This window comes from Cricetulus griseus, chromosome 3 (assembly GCF_003668045.3).
Source record: "Cricetulus griseus strain 17A/GY chromosome 3, alternate assembly CriGri-PICRH-1.0, whole genome shotgun sequence".
NCBI classification, from domain to species: Eukaryota; Metazoa; Chordata; class Mammalia; order Rodentia; family Cricetidae; genus Cricetulus; species Cricetulus griseus.
In genome coordinates, this window is record NC_048596.1 from 2,289,197 (window position 1) to 2,308,449 (window position 19,253).

At 42.6% G+C, this 19,253-nt stretch overlaps 1 protein-coding gene and 1 long non-coding RNA gene across 3 annotated transcripts in view; one reads left to right on the forward strand and one right to left on the reverse strand.

Annotated features, from left to right (window-relative positions):
* Positions 1-19,253, forward strand: part of Shtn1 (shootin 1) — a 196,832-nt gene that overhangs the window by 102,528 nt on the left and 75,051 nt on the right. For both annotated transcript variants that reach the window (XM_027406873.2, XM_027406875.2), the window contains 2 exons: positions 2,567-2,619; positions 12,312-12,372. In XM_027406873.2, coding sequence (XP_027262674.1) covers positions 2,567-2,619; positions 12,312-12,372 — 114 coding nt within the window. The remainder of the gene's footprint in view (positions 1-2,566; positions 2,620-12,311; positions 12,373-19,253) is intronic.
* On the reverse strand, positions 7,056-17,935 carry LOC118238515. Its single transcript, XR_004768925.1, has 3 exons — positions 15,823-17,935; positions 8,980-11,071; positions 7,056-8,823 (listed from the first exon to the last, which is right to left on the reverse strand). It is a non-coding gene; the product is annotated as an uncharacterized LOC118238515 (long non-coding RNA).

Here is a 19,253-nt window from a genome sequence, read left to right on the forward strand (position 1 = left end):
CAGAGCCATCTGCCCAGCCCTGCAGATGCATTTAAATGCTAAATGATTTAAGTCAAAGTCTGTCAATAAAATAATTCTTATCTTTATGTTTTGAAGCTGTATTAGGTAGGATAATGATGTTTGGTGCCGTGACCTTAGTCTACCACCCAATAGCACCAATGCATATTTAGAGATCTCTTTGTTTTTGTTTGTTTCTGTTAAAGGTGTCATATTCCAATGATTTCTCTAGATCCTAGGGCAATTTGGTTCACACTCAGTTGTTGGAATGTGTGTGGTGGGCACTGATGAGGAGCCAGCATGCAGAGGGCTTCACTTTGTGCCTTATCAACTCTTTCCTGTTGCAATGTAAATGTTTTCTCAAGGGCTCCGTTTTTATGTGTGTGTTCAGAACCGTTTTGTAAGTGATCCAATACTTGAAGACTTCTGGGGGTATGTGGCTTCTGTAACTTTGTACCTTAGCTTATTTTGCAGGCTTAGCACTGCAGTCACAGCAGGTGTCCCCAGCCTTTTGGTCACTGAAGGGGGATAAGGTGGGGGGTGTGGGTGTGTGGATGTGTGTGTTCTCTGGCCTTGTGGGAAACATACATTTCTAGAGTTGATGACTCAGTGCCACACCAAATCCAGTAGATTCTGTGTGACATGTCCCACAGACTGAGGCGATAACTTCAAAAGAAGGAGGTCTCCTGGAAAAGGTTGTGGAACTCTCAGCCACAGAAAAATATTGGGCTGTGATTCTCGTGGCAATTTCTGTTTGTCCTTCTATTCCTTTTTTTTTTTTTTCACATTAATGAAATGTTCCTAAAAGCGTATGCTGACATTTTAAACAAAAGAAATAGATAAGAAACCATCCCTTGAGATGGGGTCACTAGCTCTTTCCAAATCATTCCATCATTCACATAAGTACAAATAGTAAAGACTTCCCAACAATAAAATTTCATATGGCTATACATGTGTCATTGAAAGTGGGCTTAAGTGTCTGGTTACAAAAGCTTTTAACAAGAAAGAGTTAAAATAGTTAAAATAGCTCAATACTTCAAAAACTCGCAAGAACTAGGTAATAGATGTTAAACAATAACTGACCATAAAAATATATTAATTTAATTTAAGAAATATGTGGTTAGCCTTGGATGATCCCATGTTAGTCAAGGACGGTCCTACGTTTTGACTAATCAAGGACAATTTTATGTTTTGATTAACCCTGGATGATTCTATCTTTTGGATTTCTGCGTCACTATGCCAAGTAACAATAATGTCATCTGTTTGGGTTTGTTTAACAAAAACATCTCTATAGAAATATCTCTATAGAAAATATCTCTATAGAAAACCTTGTTTGAGAACTGCAAAACACACTCAGATCCAAACTGCCTCTGTGTTTGTTTCTGTTTGTCACTGCTGAATCCTTACCCAAGGACCTTCATCCCAGGGACCCCCATACCCGGCTGGGGTGGTCCGTGGCAACTCAGGTTATATGGATGTTCTTTTTTAGGTGGGAGGGAAGGTTGAGACAGGGTTGTTGAGGCCAGGGTGGGTTCTCCTGCCTCAGTCTTCCTAATGCTGGAATTACAGGCATGTGTCATTATGCACGCTTCCCATCTGTAATGCCATCCAAGTTACTGGTCTCAGGCTTTTACTTCTGTCTTCAGATTATTAATAGGAGCAGTAAACTTTTTTTCTTTTTATTAAGAACACTGAGCCCAGAGCGAGCGCCAGGATAGGCTCCAAAGCTACACAGAGAAACCCTGTCTTGAAAACAAAAACCAAAAACTAAAAAACAAAACCAAACCAAAACAACAAAAAAAGAACACTGAACTACTCTTAGATAAATCCCAATTAAAATTTCTACAAAGGTGAACATGGCAGCCCTCTTTCCCTAGGTCTCAGTGACAGTCTTGTCCAAGGGCTGGTAAACTACTCTGGCCTCAGAAGCTCTGCCTCTTTGTCATCTTAGGCCATTGTTCCAAACTACATAGCTCAACTTCAAGGAGGACTAAAAATGGCATTTTTACTAAAGTAAGAATTTGGGGGTTCATGTTTCTTTGTGAGCACTTCCCCACTATCTGGGAGTCTGCATTCCCACCTTAGTGAAATGAAGGTGGCCAGTTCCTGGTTATGGCACGGCCACTGCCTGTCTTGCTTGGAAACAGATATTCTCAGTCCAGTGTCCATCCCATAAACCTTCAGCTCTGAATAAAGTAGACAAAAAAAAATGACATCATGTTGAGTGTGCAAGCCTACTTTAATTTCTATCTGATTTTGGCACCCAGGTGGAAAGTGTTGGGAGGGGCAGCCGGGGCCTGAGTGCTCTCACAAGGCAAGTCCTGGGATCACAGAAGACAATCTTTCAAGGCCCCTTTTGTCAGGCCGGTCTTCCTGATGACTCAGGGAGAACTAAAGTTCAGTGTGGTGGGCTCACATCTGCAAAGACTGGAAAGCAAAAGCCCTTTGGTGGTCTCTCCACTCTGCTGAACTTTGTGAAGAGTTACTGGGGTCAGCTGAGTTTGCAGGTTTTCCCACAGTGAATTTCGGAAAGAGTTGTAATGTCACTTTCTTTCCTTTTCTCTTTTAGCAATAGGCGAATATGAAGACCTTCGGGCAGAGAACCAGAAAACAAAGGAGAAGGTTCGTACTGTACCCCTCCCTTTTCTTACAAGCCTGAACGCCTAGGCAGCATAATGCATTGTTCAGTCACCAATTTCAGTTAAATGTGAATGAGAGAGGTTTTATTGTTTTGTTTTTCTTTTCTTTTCTTTTCTTTTCTTTTCTTTTCTTTTCTTTTCTTTTCTCTTGCATGTGTGGTTCAAGCTAATATCAACTCCAGGCTCCTGATGGTAAGAATAGCAGGCATGCCACAGTAGGCACAGCCCTGAGAGATTAAAAATGCAGTTAAATGTGTAGCAAGGCACCAGGCCAGGCCACACAAGTCCTCAAGAACTGTGCTTTTCTCCTAGTGGTCACACTTGGGACACTGGTGATGGACACTGGAGACATTTGCTTCTAGGTCCCAGACTTGTTGGGTCCTGGAGGGACGTAGGCTTTGGTATTTAGTCAGCTATCTCTACACACCTTTTGTGTGTTTGCTTCTGCTGTCTGTGTGAATAATAAAGGAGAAGTTGAAAAACCCCAGTGTGAGTACAGGGGAAGTGTGATGAATATTTTCACAGGATATGGAAGTTTTCTTTTGAACTATGAAATAAATGAATTCTGTTTGCTCTTGTAATCTGTGTCCTTTTTGTCTCTAAAAATGTTTACTTACGGTCTGTGAGTGTTTGATGTATAAGAGAGCTTCAGGTCTGTAATCCTACCACTTGAGAGGCTATGGCAGGAGGATTGCCAGGAGTTTGAAGCTAGCCTGGGCTACAAATTGAGTTCCTGTATCAGAAAGCACATGCTTGTATGTACACGTGTATTTTTTTTCTTCCTGCCAACCAAGGGGAAAAATAAGAAAAATGGAGGGGCTAAATAGAAAACAAAAAATAGAAGAAAACATGGGCTATGCATTTGTTTTAAAACAAAAATGAAAGTTACATATAAATTTAAAAGGTAAATATGGTCTTTTAATTATAATCACTAAATAAAGTACTTTTATCAAATCAGATAGTCAAAGTATTTTTGAAAATGTATCCCAGGCAGAAAATAAATAAAGTAGTCTGAAGTGTTTTGAAGTAAGAATGAAATGATGACACCTTATCTTCCTAATTTTTGAACAAGGGCTATAACAACACTCAGTAGGCAGCTAACTAGTTATAAAAATCTGTAGCATGTTGGACTTAATTTATTGAGCTCTTAATCATATTAGAGGCTGAGCAGTGGTGGCGCAGGCCTTTAATCCCAGAAATCAGGAGGCAGAGGCAGGCAGATCTCTGAGCTCAAGGCCAGCCTGGTCTCCAGAGCAAGTTCCAGGACAGCCTCCAAAGCCTAAGAGAAGCCTTGTCTTGGGGAAAGAAAAAAAAGAAAAGAAAAAAAGAATCATTAGACTTTCTTAGTCATTAAATCTACTGGCTGCCTGGGCATAGTTTGACTAGTGGTAGTAATGGCAAGTGCTTTAGCTCAGAATCAATTATATCTGCCTTTAAAAATCATTATTTTAAATTTAGTTTTTAAGGCTCTCCTGCTTTTTACAGTATTTATTTTATTGTGATCATATATCGTTATCTATGTGGGTATGTGCATGTGAGTGCAGGTGCCCAAGAGGCCATCCAGGACTTCTAGTGTTTGTAAGACACCAGTGTGAGTCCTGGGAACTGAACTGGGGTCCTCTGGAAGAGCAGCAAGGGTTTCAAGCACTGCACTATCTCTCTGGTCCCAATTTGTGCCTTTGTAAATTCATCTTAGGTGGTCTCTGAAATCCTGGTTCCTTTCCTCTCTTAGGCCACTGAGGGAATGGTAGACGAGGGTTATTTTAAAAAGCCCATGCTAAAAAGGAACTGGTATACACATCTTCTAAGGCAAGAAGGCCGTGGATAATAGTTCGAAAAGAAGATTTTTAGTTCTGTCGCCATAACCCCCCAAACACAAAAGTCCCAGGGATGTAAAGTAGTCAAGAGGAGGGGTGTTTAGACCCTGGTCAATGGCATCTCACGGTTTTAAAGTGAGTTTCCTCGGGATGTTCGTGGTGGGCAGTTTGCTGCCCTTTGATCAGACTTCAGCTCCAGGGGGAGGTCAATGGAGTCTACATTGTGTATGCTTTTGGGACAGCACAGAGGGGATGAAGATGAAGCAGTTGCAGGGGTTCATGCAGGAGTATGGTTTAACCTCATCTAAAAACGTGAGGTGAGCAAGCAGGATGGCTCAGCAGGTTAAAACACTGAGTTTGATCACCCAGAATCCATGGTAGAAGGTAAGGACCCGTTCCCCAAAGTTGTCTTCTGATCCCCACCATGGCACATGCTTGCATTTGCACATATATGTGTTGTACACACATGCATCACACACACATAATAAGTGAAAAGCATGATTAAGTAAGCGAGGATGGGGGGAGATAGAATGCTTGCACGTCTCCATGTGGCAGAGAAAGGAAGAGAATGGAAACCGTGCAACAGAAGAGGGAGGAGACGGCAGGTTCTGTTTTCTTTTCTGTTTCTTAATCCATGATTATCTATAGACCTGGAAATACCCTTAAAAAAAAAAGTGGTTCTGTAAACACCTGCTCTCCCTGTTGGCGTGGCCATAGTTGTTTAACTCAGAGCCACTTTCTTGTGTGGGGTTTGCAGCGATCTGTCTGTTGTGCACATGGGATTATAGGTTGGTTAAAAGGAGGACTGGAAATGACCTCGGCCAGTAAACTGTTTACTTCTTCTCCGAGCCCAGAAGATGGCCTGACACATTAGCAGCATCTGTAGGCGTTATTGACCTGTTTCTGTCCTAATTCTTTAAAAATAACTATTAACAGAAATGAGAAGAAAAGAAATGAAAGCAATATGGAATGCTGGGTGTGTGTGTAAAAACAAAGGAGAGTGAGTGGTTTTAGGTCTACCCCACTCTGTTTACCTTCTATTAAAAGACCGGCTTGCTTATTACTGCAGTTTCTTTTCCCCCCCAAGGTGGGGGTTGTCACAAAGGAGAGAAGCATATAATAAAAGCCTTTTATACGACATAGAATGAGTAAAAGCAGCTTTAGTTCCGGAGGCGGCAAATGGAGGACACTGTTTTTTTCTGGGAAAGCACTTTCTTGTGTCTGACTGCCTGGGCTTTATCCTGTCTACATCAACAAATACAGGCGGCCATCTTTCCTCTGTGGGGCCCGGGCCTCGAGTTAAATTGAACCCATTGTGGACAGTCATTGGAAGAGTTCCTTTTTGTCATAGCTGGTTCAATGTAGGGAAATTTGGCAAAATAGAGGAAGGGGGAAAAGAACCCGGTGAGGTATTACTCCCGACTCTGTCTCTACAAGTTTATGTGTCTTGGTCACCAGGCCAGAGACAGTGCCGGGGAGACACAACAGATCTGGCTCCTCCAGATAGGACCCTCTCATGCCTGCTGCAGTGTCCCTGTGGATGTAGGTTCTGCAGATAGGCAGGAGCTCGTCTCTGTATTTAGAGACTATTATGGGATATCTGTGCCCTCTTATCTCCATGACAAAGTGGTTCAGACTGTTTTAGCTTCATTTTATACAAGCAAACATAAGGACTTGAGATATAGTGAGTTTCCTGAGAACCTACCAGTAATTAGTGACAGAGTCTGGATCTAAACCTGGGTCTTATGCCCTCCATGCTTTTTTTTTTTTATTATTATAAACAAGTAAACTTGAGTATATTGATTCTTTCTACAAAGTTCTTAGTTTTATTTTAATAAGTGTGTGTGTGTGTGTGTGTGTGTGTGTGTGTGTGTGTGTGTGTGTGTGTGTGTACCTGGAAGTAGGCATTTTCACATGCATGTGTGAGGAGGTCAGAGGGCAACCTCAGGTGTCATTCATCTGGTACTATCCATTTTTTTTGTTTGAGACGTTCTCTCGTTGGTTTTGAACTTCACCAAGCTATCTAGGCTAGTAGGCCAGCAAGCCCCAGGCATCCACTAAGCTCTGCCTCTTCAGCTCTGGAGTCACAGATGTGTGCCACCATGCCCAGATTTTGTTTGTTTGTTTTTTAAATCTGGGTTCTGGGGATAAAACTCCGGTCCTCATATTTGGGCAGCAAGCACTTTCCTGACTGAGCATCTCTCTAGCCATGTTTTTTTAATGCAAATGTATGAATTTTCCACAGCAAAATATCAGACCCAATACTTTTTCTGGGTCATGACTATACCATCAATTAATTACTCTGTATTGAAAAAACTGAAATTTAAGTATCAAATTAATCCTTTATTAGAAAAATATGTATGTGTAGACATGTTAAACCTGGCACTGTGCACTCAAAGAATAGGACTAAAAGGTTTAAGGGTGGACCAATGGTTCTTGTTGCTTTATTTATTATTTATTTATTTGGTGTGTGTGTGTGTGATTATGAGTGTGTGTGCCACAGCACTTGGGTAGAGGTCAGAGGACACCTTGCTGGGGTCAGCTGGGGCTCTCCTTCTACCATTTGGGCACGGATCTATCTCAGGTCATCAGGCTAAGAGGAAAATTGCTCCACCCTGCTGAGCCATCTCCGCAATTCTGGACTAGTATTTTAACTGTTTTCTTTCTTTGTAGCCCTTTCGCCCACCCTAAAAACGGGTGTGGCCATTTTGTGGGTTTTATATAAGTCTTTGCAGATGGAATCAGAATCTGTTTGAGTTTGTAAGGAAAGCGATGGAAGAAGACCCTTTGGCCGAATGCCTTCTGGTCACCAAAACATAAAGGAAAATAGATGAGGCTCTGCTTTTTAGTAGAACCACTAGTGAGGGGCCCTAGACGGGCTGACAAATAGCTGTGATATTGCCATTATTGTGTAACTCTCTACAGCTTGGGTGGGACGAAAAAGACAAACGGACATGACCTCTGCTTTTTCCCATGCACAAACTTTTAGTCTCTTTTAATAAACAGATTTAAATGTCATTTGTCTCTAAGCCTCCTTCCTCTAGCTCTCTTACACATAGAATTGTGTTTTTTTTGTAAGAAGCCATCTGTCTATTTCTTTGTGCTTGTCAAATCCATCAAGAGAATTTATTATTATCTCGGTGTTAAACAGGAAAGAAGCATGTCTTGTGGGTTCTAGTAAAACACAAAATCCCCAAGACTGTTCGTGAGTGTCCTCTGGTCTTTGGGCCTGAGGATAAGCGGGGACTCTGAAATGGCCTCTTTCTTTTCCCATTATTTTTGCCCGTTTTCCAAATGGCATCGAAAGCTAGCAGTGTGCGGGGAAAAGGCAGAGGACCTATCACATTGGTGTTAACAAAATCTTCCAAATCTGCAAGTGGGGCGTGCAAAAATAGATGGGCTGTATTTTGGGATCAGGTGAACAAAACATGCTTCTTCAGAGTGTGCCCATCAGCACATTAAAATGTTAGTCACACCGCCGCTCTCGAAGGACCGTCTCTTGTAACTTGCTCGAAATCTTTGTCATAACTGATTAGGGTTGTTTTTTTATTTTTTCTTTCCCTTTCCTATGGGGCAGGGGGAGGTGGGGAGCCTCATTGAGCTTTGAATGGAATAGCATTCATATTTCTCAGGGAGTTGGTGGTGTGTGTGTGTGTGTGTGTGTGTGTGTGTGTGTGTGTGTGTGTGAGAGAGAGAGAGAGAGAGAGAGAGAGAGAGAGAGAGAGAGAGAGAGAAGGAAATCTGTATAATAGAAGAATGTCTACCGTTAAATAGTATTTATGTTTAATATTATGTTCGGAGATTGAGTTTTGAAATGCATAAATGTTTAAGTGGCTGATTAGAAGTCGTTTGGGTGAGCTACTGTCACAGTGCATCAGACAGTTCTGTCAGCCTGCCAGGAACAATGAATGAAAAGAGAGCCAGGCAGACACTTCCGAGACTTGCTTCAAGAAGCAAGATATATGATCGTGTTTGCATCTTGGCTCGGTTGTCTATTGTTACAATCCCATCCTCTCGTGTAATATTCAGAGGTGAAGGTCCCAAGTATATTATTTTTTTAAAAAAAAAATCAATAAAGAAGCCACTCTAAAGAGCAAGATCTGCATCCATTATGGTAACTTCATGCATAATACATCCACATACACGAGGCTTCTTTGAGATGGAGTGGCAAGTGGTTGTGCCAGAGAAAAAGTAATTACTTAGCAGTTTGAAAGTGAAAATGAGTCTCTCATTAACAGCAATCTATCCAGAAACAAAGAGCGAGGGTCTCAGTTCTGATGACATGTGTTTCCATCTCACACACAATACCTCGACTTTGGAGACTGCTGCACGACAGCTTGGGTGGGGGGCAGCCACTCCTCTTTTATCTCCTGTGAAAATTGGAGGGAAAGAACTTTGAATCAGAAGAAAAAGAACTCCAAAAGAGGAATGGAGCAAAAGGAATTCCATGTGGTGGGATGATTGAACGTACTGAAGGATAACCTTGCACATGTCCAGAAAGCACAGGCCAGAGAAGCCAGACTTACCTAGTTATAACAATAGACTTGATGGTCCTCTCACTACCCCCACCGAAGATTCTAAAACAGGCACCGACGTCTGGTTCTGATGCTATAAGTTTCCATTTTAAAATAGCATGACTTGGGATATAAGAGGAATGAGCTTCTGAAAAACCTAACTTCTGGCAGTATAACTGCCGAGTTCTGTCTCTACAAGTCTGCAGTCTTCTTGTCTTGTAGCCCATGTCCTTGGTCCTTATACCCTGCTCTTCTCATTGTTGGTTTTTGTTGGTGGGTCCTAACTTTTGTGAAACTATGGAATCTACGATGTTCCCCACCAGGCCCCTGTCAGGGTTGAGCACAGAGCCTGGCGCTAGTTTTGTCAAGTGGTTCCAGGAGATAAATGCTCACAATTCCACGTCAGTGGATGGTCATCTGATGTCTTCTATCCCCGAGGTGTGTGGAGACAGTGTGTGGGCTCCAAACTGTCCTTTCTACTAGCTGACTGTTGTGTTGCATGTGTGTGCCCAGATGATAAGACATTAGTGGAAGTCAGATACAATTTGGAATGTTGAGGCTTTTATTGCATAAGTCACAGATTCAGCAGATTGTAAATCTTGTCTATGGAAGTTCAGAGTTTCTACTGAACCCAGATAGAGAGACATTTAAGTTGACAGTGTTGGCGGATAGGTAGCCGGGGAGTGGGGAAGGTGCCAGTTCACGCTGGAAGGACATTGCGCTGCAGCCCAGTGTTCTCAGATCCTGATCTGGTTCCACAAACCAGGTGAGCTTTCACGGGCTGAGATGAACTTAATGATGAGATCTGGAAAATCGCCTAGGTTTCTCACACAAAGGGCCTTCGAAACCACCAAGACCAACCTCCAGTCAATCTGCCATTCTCTAAAGAGGCCAGGCAGCATCTGCAGACTGGCCAGAACACTATTCAGTTTGCTTAAAGCAACCAGCATGCAGGCTGCCGGGTTTAGCTCCAGCCTTGAGCTATAGAGAATTGTTGAGTGATGTCGTCCAAAGAACATCTGTTGCTATTACAAAGTTTCCACAAGCAATTCTCAGCACAAAAAAAGACTTTACAGATGGTACAGCTGCATGAGCAGGGCAGAGGAGAGGGTAGGATGGATATGGGCCGTCTCTGTGGCACAAAGAGGAAACCCTGCTGCAGGGCCTGTGTTCTCTGTAATGTCTCTTTGTTGGTAGATGGAGAGAAAGGTTGCAGGATGTGTCTGACTTCCCCTGGGATGGTGTTGTAAGTGGGCATTTGAGTTCTTGCTTGGTACAGGAGTGTACTCATATTTCCATCAGTTCTGGTGGGGAATCAGTGAGCTGCGTTTGCCTCGTGTGTAACCCCTCCCACCCTTTCAGCCTTTCAACATAGCAGATGGTAAATTCAGTGGCTGCCAGTTCTATCATAATGCGGTTGCAGAAAATAGAAAGCAAAGCAACACGAAGACCCCGAGAGAGCACAGCTGGGGTTGGGAGACAGCATGTGGCTGTGTCGACAACTAGAGGTTAGTGTGTGCTGGACTCCCTAGAATCCTTTCCTTGCACCCTGGACTGAGATCTGTTATTAATTAGAGTGTCCACCTGGGTCTTAAGAGCACTGAGCATCGGCATCAAGTCTTCCCTCTGGATAGCTGGAAACGGCCTGCCTATGAGGGCCACACATTATTTCTGACCAGGAAATGGGAGACTTGTTGGTGGTTATTGTGTGAAGGTCTTTTCCAGTCTGCCTAGGTAGAGTGCTGAGCCCCAGTCCCTGTTTACATTCTCGTCAAGTTTCGCTGAAAACTGGGCGCATAAGTGGGAGCTGGGTACACCTTTAATTTCTTTAAATGAAATTTCGAGAGAAACAATGAGAGACTCAAATAACTTGAAGTTATTGCACCACCCTGGAGCACTGTCTCGCGATGAAGAATCTTCCTCCGAGGACCTTGTACTTGCAGAAAGGATAGATGGCAAAATGGAGACTCAATGAGCAAATAAACATCAGCCATGCACCCCTAGTTGACCATGACTGGAGTCCCCTGATTTTGTCAAAAACTTGGGTTCTATTTGTGTCTTCTGTTGTGCATTATTGGAGTCGGGTGGGCAGCCTGGCAATAATCTGGTGGGGAGGAGACAGGTATAGAAAGTAAGAGGAACATTCCAGAAGCAGCTGCCCGGCAGTGTCATGGCTACTGGTTGTATGGTCTGTTGTTGCTCATTCAGGTGTGAAAAACTGATTCAAGAATCCAGCTCTCTGAAGAGAACTTTCAATACATAGACGACGACAACAATAACAAGTGAGGTGTGTCTGTAAACTGGAGCTAGGAACTCTGTGAGGCAGGTTGTTTGTGTTTTACAGAGGATGGATTCCCAGAGGAAACCCCGGGCAGCATGTCTTCTGATGGAAAGAATCTTTGGTCCAGCCTGACTCATGCATGGGGAGAGAGGGCTCGCTAGATTCTGATGGCTAGCTTTACTGACTCAGCCCTGTGCACCTGTTACAAGTGTGGTGTCCCCTTTGTGGGTGTATCCCGCAGAGGCACGCGCGCCTGCGTGTGTGTGTGTGTGTGTGTGTGTGTGTAGCATACGAGTGTGCAGGTGCCTACATGCCCACATGGAGGAGGGGAGAGTATCCGATGTCATGCTCTGTCACTCTCCCCCAGATCTCCCAAAGTCTACTGTCTCCATCCTCCCATGCCCAGCTTTGCGTAGATGCTGAGAATTTGAACTCAGATCCTCCTCAAACTTGCCTAGCCAGCACTCTTACCTAACACTGGGCCATCTCCCTACCCCAAGACGGGCTCTGACAGCTCAGTGGTTCTTTTGTGGGTCAGGCCATATGTAGTCTCTTAAAGGAGGAATTCATTTTAACTCAAAGGATAGTCAGTTGGTCTCTTACCAAGGAGATCATGAGCTATGAATGACTAGTTATCTTAGAAAGTCCTAGAAACTCAGCTGGGTAAAATGCGTGCATCTCTTGCTCCATGAGTTGTACCAACCAACACCTGTAGTACTGGGACGGTGGAAAGATTTTTTTAAAGTTCATTTTATTTTTAATTATGTGTTTGTCTAAGTGAGTGTAAGTGTACCCTAATACAGTACTCTGGGAGGCCAGAAGAGGCCACCAGGTCCCCCTGGAGCTGCGTGGCATGGGTCCTGGGAACTGAACTGGGGTCCTCTGTAAGAGCAGTCTGCTCTCTCAGCTGCTGAGCTGTTTCTCCAGCCCCCAAAGTTATTGTGTCTGGGGAAAAAGGAAAAGAAAAAAGAACTGCTGTGTGTAAATTTATTTTTGCTTCTCGCCTTGTCACGGTTAAATTTTATCAGATGAATTTAACATTTCTCTCTCTTTTTAATTTCAGTGTGACAAAATTAGGCAAGAACGAGATGAAGCTGTTAAAAAACTGGAAGAGTTTCAGAAAAGTATGTAAGCCTTTCTAGTGCATGATAATCACTTGGCTTTGGGGATTGCATGAGCAGATCAACACCGAGTTGACTGAAGGTGTGCTGGTCATATTATCAAGAGAAAAACTGTACCATTTGGGAATAAAAGAGCCAAAGCAATGGAAGAAACATTATTATTCTATCAATGTCTTCTAAAAATTTAAGGTCATGGCAAGAAAAGGTCTCTATGGGAAAAATCAAAGTAAATCAAAATTCATTTGTTACTTGGACTTCTTGAGAAAAGCCAAAGTCAGTATTTTATTTTCTATCCTATGTGGCCTTTCCTTTCTGAAATATGTGTTTCTATAGAAAGTGCATATATTAGATCCCATTTTATAGCCTTTTTTTAGTAAACAGTGTATCTTTGTGTGTCACTAGAAATATAGGTCAGTTCTAATCATTGTCTTTTTTTAGTCTGTAGTATATAATACACACATAACATTGTAAAGTCCTCTACCCTTCCCTGTTGTCTAAGGGCCAACCAACCCTTGTCATAGTCTTATATTTTTGTTTATGCCATGGATCATGAAATAATATGTACAATGTAACTATATGATGCATTTTTTGGTGCTTAATGTATCATTTGTCTTACAGTTATATTGCTATACATAGCTGTAATTAATTTTCATTAGACTGTAGTGTGTTATGCAGATATGTCGTGATTTGTTATTATTGGACCCTGCCCAGTTTTGGGCAGCTGTCTTACACGCATTATTAGTGACTATATATAATAGATCATCTATATAGTAATATGGGGCTATGACTTTGTTCTCTATCACTGTTTCTATTTGGGGGGGGCGGGGTTTCTCGACAGTTTCCCTGTGTGACAACCCTGGCTATTCTGGAACTTGCTTTGTAGACCAAGTTGGCTCATGTGCTTGCCTCTGCCTCCTGAGTGCTAGGATAAAAGGCGTGTGCTACCACCGCCTTGATGATTGTTTCTGGGGTTTTGTTTTGTTTTGTTTTGTCTTTTTTTTTTTTTTTTCCCCGAGGCAGGGTTTCTCTGTGTGGCTTTGGAGCCTGCCCTGGAACCAGCTCTCATAGACCAGGCTGGCCTCGAACTCATAGAGATCCGCCTGCCTCCACCTCCCGAGCGCTGGGATTAAAGGTGTGCGCCACCACCACCCTAAGGATTGTTTCTGTTTTTTTAAAAGTACTATCAAAAACACCTGGCAGATTACTCATGTGTTAATAAAATCTGATTAGTTTCTTAGATTAGTTCAAGGAAAAGGAATTGTGCCAGGGATTTATGCAGACTTGGGTATAGCTACCAAACTTCATTGCATATTTATCAATGCACTCTAACAGGAGAGATCTTGTTTCAAGTGTTCTAAATACAGGATAGAGATGCAGTTGGATAGTATAGACCCTGCCTAGCACGTGTGAGGAGGGTCTGGTGTGAGTCCCAGCACTTCAAATCAATCAGTTCCTATCACCAATCAATCCGTGGATGGAGACTTTTGGAGGCAATGAGTATGTCTGTGGTCTCCACGGTGGCAATGGTTTCACGAAGGAATGTTTATCCCCCACTGATCGAACTGTGTATATTAATTATACAAACTACTTATACATCACTTGGACTTCAGCAAAATGGTTAAGAGAAAAGAATAATTACCGTTTTTTCAGGAGGTGGAATGTTCGAAATCACTCTCACTAAGTTGTGTCCTTAGAAAAGAAATAGTAATTTTCTTCCAAATTTTTTACCATTATTTTTTTTAATGTGACATGAATCTGTTATTTATCTGCTAAGTTCCAAACATAGCTGGTTAGATCCAAAAGTGTCATACGGGAATATGTCCTGGTCAAAGAACTGGACATTGGAAGAAAATAATCCTCTCTCTTGCAAGCTGGACCTCTCTAGATCATTCTGCAGAAATTCTGAAGCCAGGCAGCAGGTATTGACAAAGTCATTGCTCAAGAAGACATTTTACCCTTCTCAAAAATGAAGCAACTATAAGACGACATAGTTAAACTCTAGCAGTCAGTTTATTTCATCATCTGACTACCACAAAGACCATCACAGGGCAATCTTGTGGGTATTACTGTCTGTGGAAGACAAGAGACTGTGACAGAAATGCCGCTTGTCTGTGGATGTATGAATAGCAGTTGCATTAAATGTCCTCATCCTCTCGTGTAGGACTGATGGCATCCAAATGAATGTACTTAGAAAGAGCAAGCCCACAGATACTGTGGCTAGTTAGTGTTGGTGGAGCTGTGTGCTGTGTGCAGTGGACTTGTTCAGGTTTCTTACGGTTCCGTTTACCACAGCGTGTTTTAATACAGGGAGGTGGTAGGGATTTGCCTCCTGTGTTCAGTAAGAATGAAAACAACTTTCCCACGTTGCTTTCACCTACCATGCCCCTTCAAGAGTGGCTTTTCCTCTAAATATGCTGATCATTCAATAAGAACTCAGAGGAGGACCTGAAAGGATTCATTGAAATGCTAACACAATGGTCGCTATTGTTGGATGTGTTTAATTTTAACTTTCATTAAGCCTGGTTGGTTAAAGTCCGAATGGCAGGAAGTCAGAATGTGAATTCTTTAAAGAATATTCTTTTTTTTTTTTGTACACGAATTGTGAGTGTACACTTATGGAGGTCAGAGGGCAACCTGCGGGTGTCAGTTCTCTCTACCCTGTGGGGTCTTGTGATCAAACTCAGGTCATCAAGATGGGTGGCAAGCTCCTCTAACCATCCTGCTGGCCCCAAATGTGATCTTCCTGCCTCTTCTTCCCAAGCACTGACATCAAAGGCATGTGCCACCACCACTCAGCCAGATGTGAATTCTTTACTCAGTCTTAAAGAAAGAGAATGGGAATAGTGAAGTTTTATTTCTGAGGGCTAGGGATATATCTCAGTATCTCATTCTAGGCAAGTAGAGTGTTTGCCTAAGATGCTCAGTTGTAGGTCTGGTTCTCTAGTGCCATGTAAAAACTAGGCATGGTGGTATATGCCTGCAATCCCAGCACTTGGAGGACTAGAACTTCAAGATCATCCTTGGGTATTTGGTAAGAGTTTGAAGGCATCCTATTTCAAGACTCTACCTCAGAACAAAAGAAAGAGAATTTTATTCTTTAAAAGCTGAATTTGAGGTTGGGTATTGGTGGCACACTCCTTTAATCCCAGCACTCGGGAGGCAGAGGCAGGAGGATCTCTGTGAATTTGAGGCCAGCCTGGTCTACAGAGCAGTGCCAGGATAGGCTCCAAAGCTACACAGAGAAACCCTGTCTCGAACCCCCCCCCAAAAAAAATAAAGCTTAATTTGAGCTAAATAGTTCATGAGTTCTGGAAGAGAGCATTGTTGTGGCTCTATCAGGCATGAGCCCATGTAGCTTGAACAACTTTCTTTATTAGTAAATTTGGGGTGAATTGCCTTGCTTCTTTAGGCTGTTTGAGGTTAATATGAGAAAATATGAATAAAAGAACTTACCCTGGGTGGTGGTGGACCACATCTTTAATCCCAGCACTAGGGAGGCAGAGGCCATCCAGGGCAACCAAACCAGGTCTACATAGAGAAACCCTGTCTCAAAAAATATAACAAACAAACAAGAAAAGAAAAGAATTCACCCCTGTGAGCTAGGATTCAGTAAGCACTCAATAAATGCTCCTTGTTGCCATGGCCATCCAGCCTCTGAAGCCAGCAGGCTGCCAGGTCAAGTCCTGTTGTAAACCCCGAGAACGTGGCACTTCTGCGGCTCTGTGGCAACTCTGAATCCCCATCATGCTTACCCATAGGTCGACCTCTCAAAATGTGGGAAGATCTGCCGACCGAAGCTCAGGCCTTGCTGAAACTAGCTTGGCTTTCCTTTCCTATTGTAAATGTAACTCTGGCCATGGCTCCACGCCATCCTTGGCCCTCTGCCAGCGCTCCCTTAGCCCATCTCTGAGTTTCTCCACACACAGAGGGAAGCTGTGTGCCCATAGTAAAGTTCCTTCATGTGCTTGAGGCTCCAGTGGTAGACCCTGGGTTATGATTAAGGATGCACGGGTTTTCCTGCCCGAGTCCCTGCTTGGTTCTTTTTGTGCCACATGAGAGCCTGTCTGGGAGCCAAACCATTTGGGAGAAGACTTGGCTTGTATGTGAGAGACCCTGGGTTTGATCCTGAGAACCGTATGACTCAGGTGTGCTGTGCATATGTATAATCCAAGCATTCAGGCAGTGGAAGCAGCTGCATCAGAAGCTTAAGTTCATCTTTGGCTACACAGTGAGTTTGAGATCCTATCTAAAAAACAAAACAAAATGGAACAACATCATCACCAACAGCAAAGCTCCATTGCTAACAGCAGCAGCAACCACAAGAATCTTTTAAACAATCTGGTATTGAAGAAAAGAGTGTTGTGTTCAGGGCCTGTGCTTCAAAGAGCCTGTGTGTTGCCCTATTGTGAGAGGTGGAGCATGGAAAGGACTTGCTGAAGCAACAAGATCTTTGGGGCTGACAGCCTCAACTGTAGCAAGCTTTAAAAGGACCATGGAAAACCGGTGTCCTCAAATGGGTTTATCTGGGCCGTATCATCAGAGCTGCACTCGGAAAGGGTTACTTTACCTCTCTGGGTTCTCAGATAAAATGCTAGGGCAGCATCTACTTTGTAGGAGTGTTTATGAGAACTCATGAGAACATACATCTTAGGATGAGGCTAGACAAAGCCAGGTTCAGTGACCAATAAGCAGTTCTGTAGCAGACCTGGTACACATCTTCAGCTTTCCAAACCTAAGGACTTACTTTGTACGTGTTATTCTAAGTGCAAGAGAACCAGACATACGTGAACTGAAACCTATGTTTTACCACTGTGTGTGGTGGTGCATGCCTGTGATTTCATCATTCACAAGCAGAGACAAGAGGTCTACAGAGCAAATTCCAGGGCTTTGTAAAAGAAAAAATAATAAAATCCTGTTTTAATAAAGCACATGTTTTGTAGAAGACAAAAAAAATTTTAGTGGACCCCGAAACCCTACAATGTGATGTGTTCTCTGGTGCCTATATATGTAAGACTGAGGTATTTTGAAGTCATAGATGAAGAGACACAAACTTTGCTAATTCAACTAGACTGTTGGAAATTAGCCAATAGACTTTTCTTATACACATGCATTCCTGAAGTCTTAATTTTATTGAATTTCATTTTATTTTTTTGAGACGGGGGTCTCATGTATCTTAATCTGACCTTGAACTCCTTGTAGCAGATAATGACCTCCTGATCTTTCTGCCTCCACCTCATAAGAGACAGAATTAACGTCATGTACCAGGTCCCCCAGCATGCCCATTGATAGAAGCTGGAGATGGGGTCCAGGGCTTCCTGTGCGATGGGCCATCTCTCTATCCATGGATCTACATGCCCAGCCTTTAAAGGTTTTCCTTATTAGAAAAATTAGAAGATAGACAGTAGCATGAGCCCCTCCCACATCCACGGTCCAGTCCTTATTGCTCACTTACAATGAAGCTGCTGTTAGTCTTTGTATTGCTATAAATTTACTGGTGATGAGTATTTTATTATGAATTTTTGTTTGTTTCTAAAGCACTGCTACAGTCTTAGGGCCCCTTTCTTATTTATCTCCCTCCCTCCTCCTCCCTCCCTCCCTCCCTCCCTCCCTCCCTCCCTTCCTTCTTTTGTTGTGTTTGTTGTTATTGTTGTTGTTTTCCTGAGACAGGCTCTCCCTAGCTGTCCTGGAACTTACTGTATAGACCACACTGGCCTCAAACCCAGAGATCTGCCTGTATCTGCCTCCTGAGTGCTGCAGTTGAAGGGTTATGTCACTGTGCCCTGTGGGTCTTGGTTTTTCTTTGTTAAACATTGGTTCATACAAAAAAAAAAAAAAGAAATATCATAGTGTCCCGCAGTCATAGTATGAGAAAAGACCCAAATATTAAAACCTGTATTCTTTGTAAGGGATGAATAAGGCCAGGCCACATTGCTCAGTGGATAAAAGGCGCTTGCTCCAAGCCCAAAGACCTGAGTTCAATCTGCAGGACCTACAAGGCAGAGGGAGAGAACCAGCTCCAGCAAGTTGTCATCTGACCTCCACAGTGCACTGTGGTTGCACACACACACACATACTCACGTAAATATAATAAAATCAGAACAAAAGGGGCAAATAAATTCATACGTTGGAATTAGTTTTGTTTTCTATCGTGTGACCTGACTTTTTGGATTTGGAAACGATGCCCTCCGTTTAACAGATGTAAACGGCCCTCGTTGTATATTCTTCTTCTGAACCCAGGGAGTTGGAAAACAAATCTCCTTGCCATCAATTTGCATTGGGGGAGTTTCTGAAACTAAAGGTTACAGCGCAGTTTAAAAATGTTCTGACGTCTCCCTTCCTGAGAGAGATCCCCTCCCCCACAGGAGCCTACTCCCTGTCTGAAGAAGCAGGTTAAACCACAGGACATCTTTTTACAAAATGTTCAGAAAACAAGGGCTCCTCCTCCTTATTCTTCTTTGCTGTGCCTAAGCCTCTAGACTGCAGAATGTTTTTTCCCCTCTTACTTTCATGAGCAAGAATGTTATTGAATAAAAAGTCAAATTCCTATGAAAAATGTAGAGTGTTTATGTTTTTGTTATGAGAGTAGAAATACCAGATTGTGGCAGAAGATGTCAAGTAGTTAAGGCTAAAAAAAATTCAAAGTAATATTTGATGTTGTAAAAATTGTATAGGTTTCTTTTCTCTTTCCTTCACATTTTTGAAGAACCTACCTTGTAAACATAGTGATAAAATGCCAGGAATATTAGGATTTTAAGGAAATAATAGAGCCTATTATTTAAACTACAATATAAAAGGCAATTACATTGATGAAGAGCTACATGGGCTTTGTGTGTGTGAATAAACTTGGCCCGTGTTCAGCTTCTATTTGTTTCTCTGGTATAAAC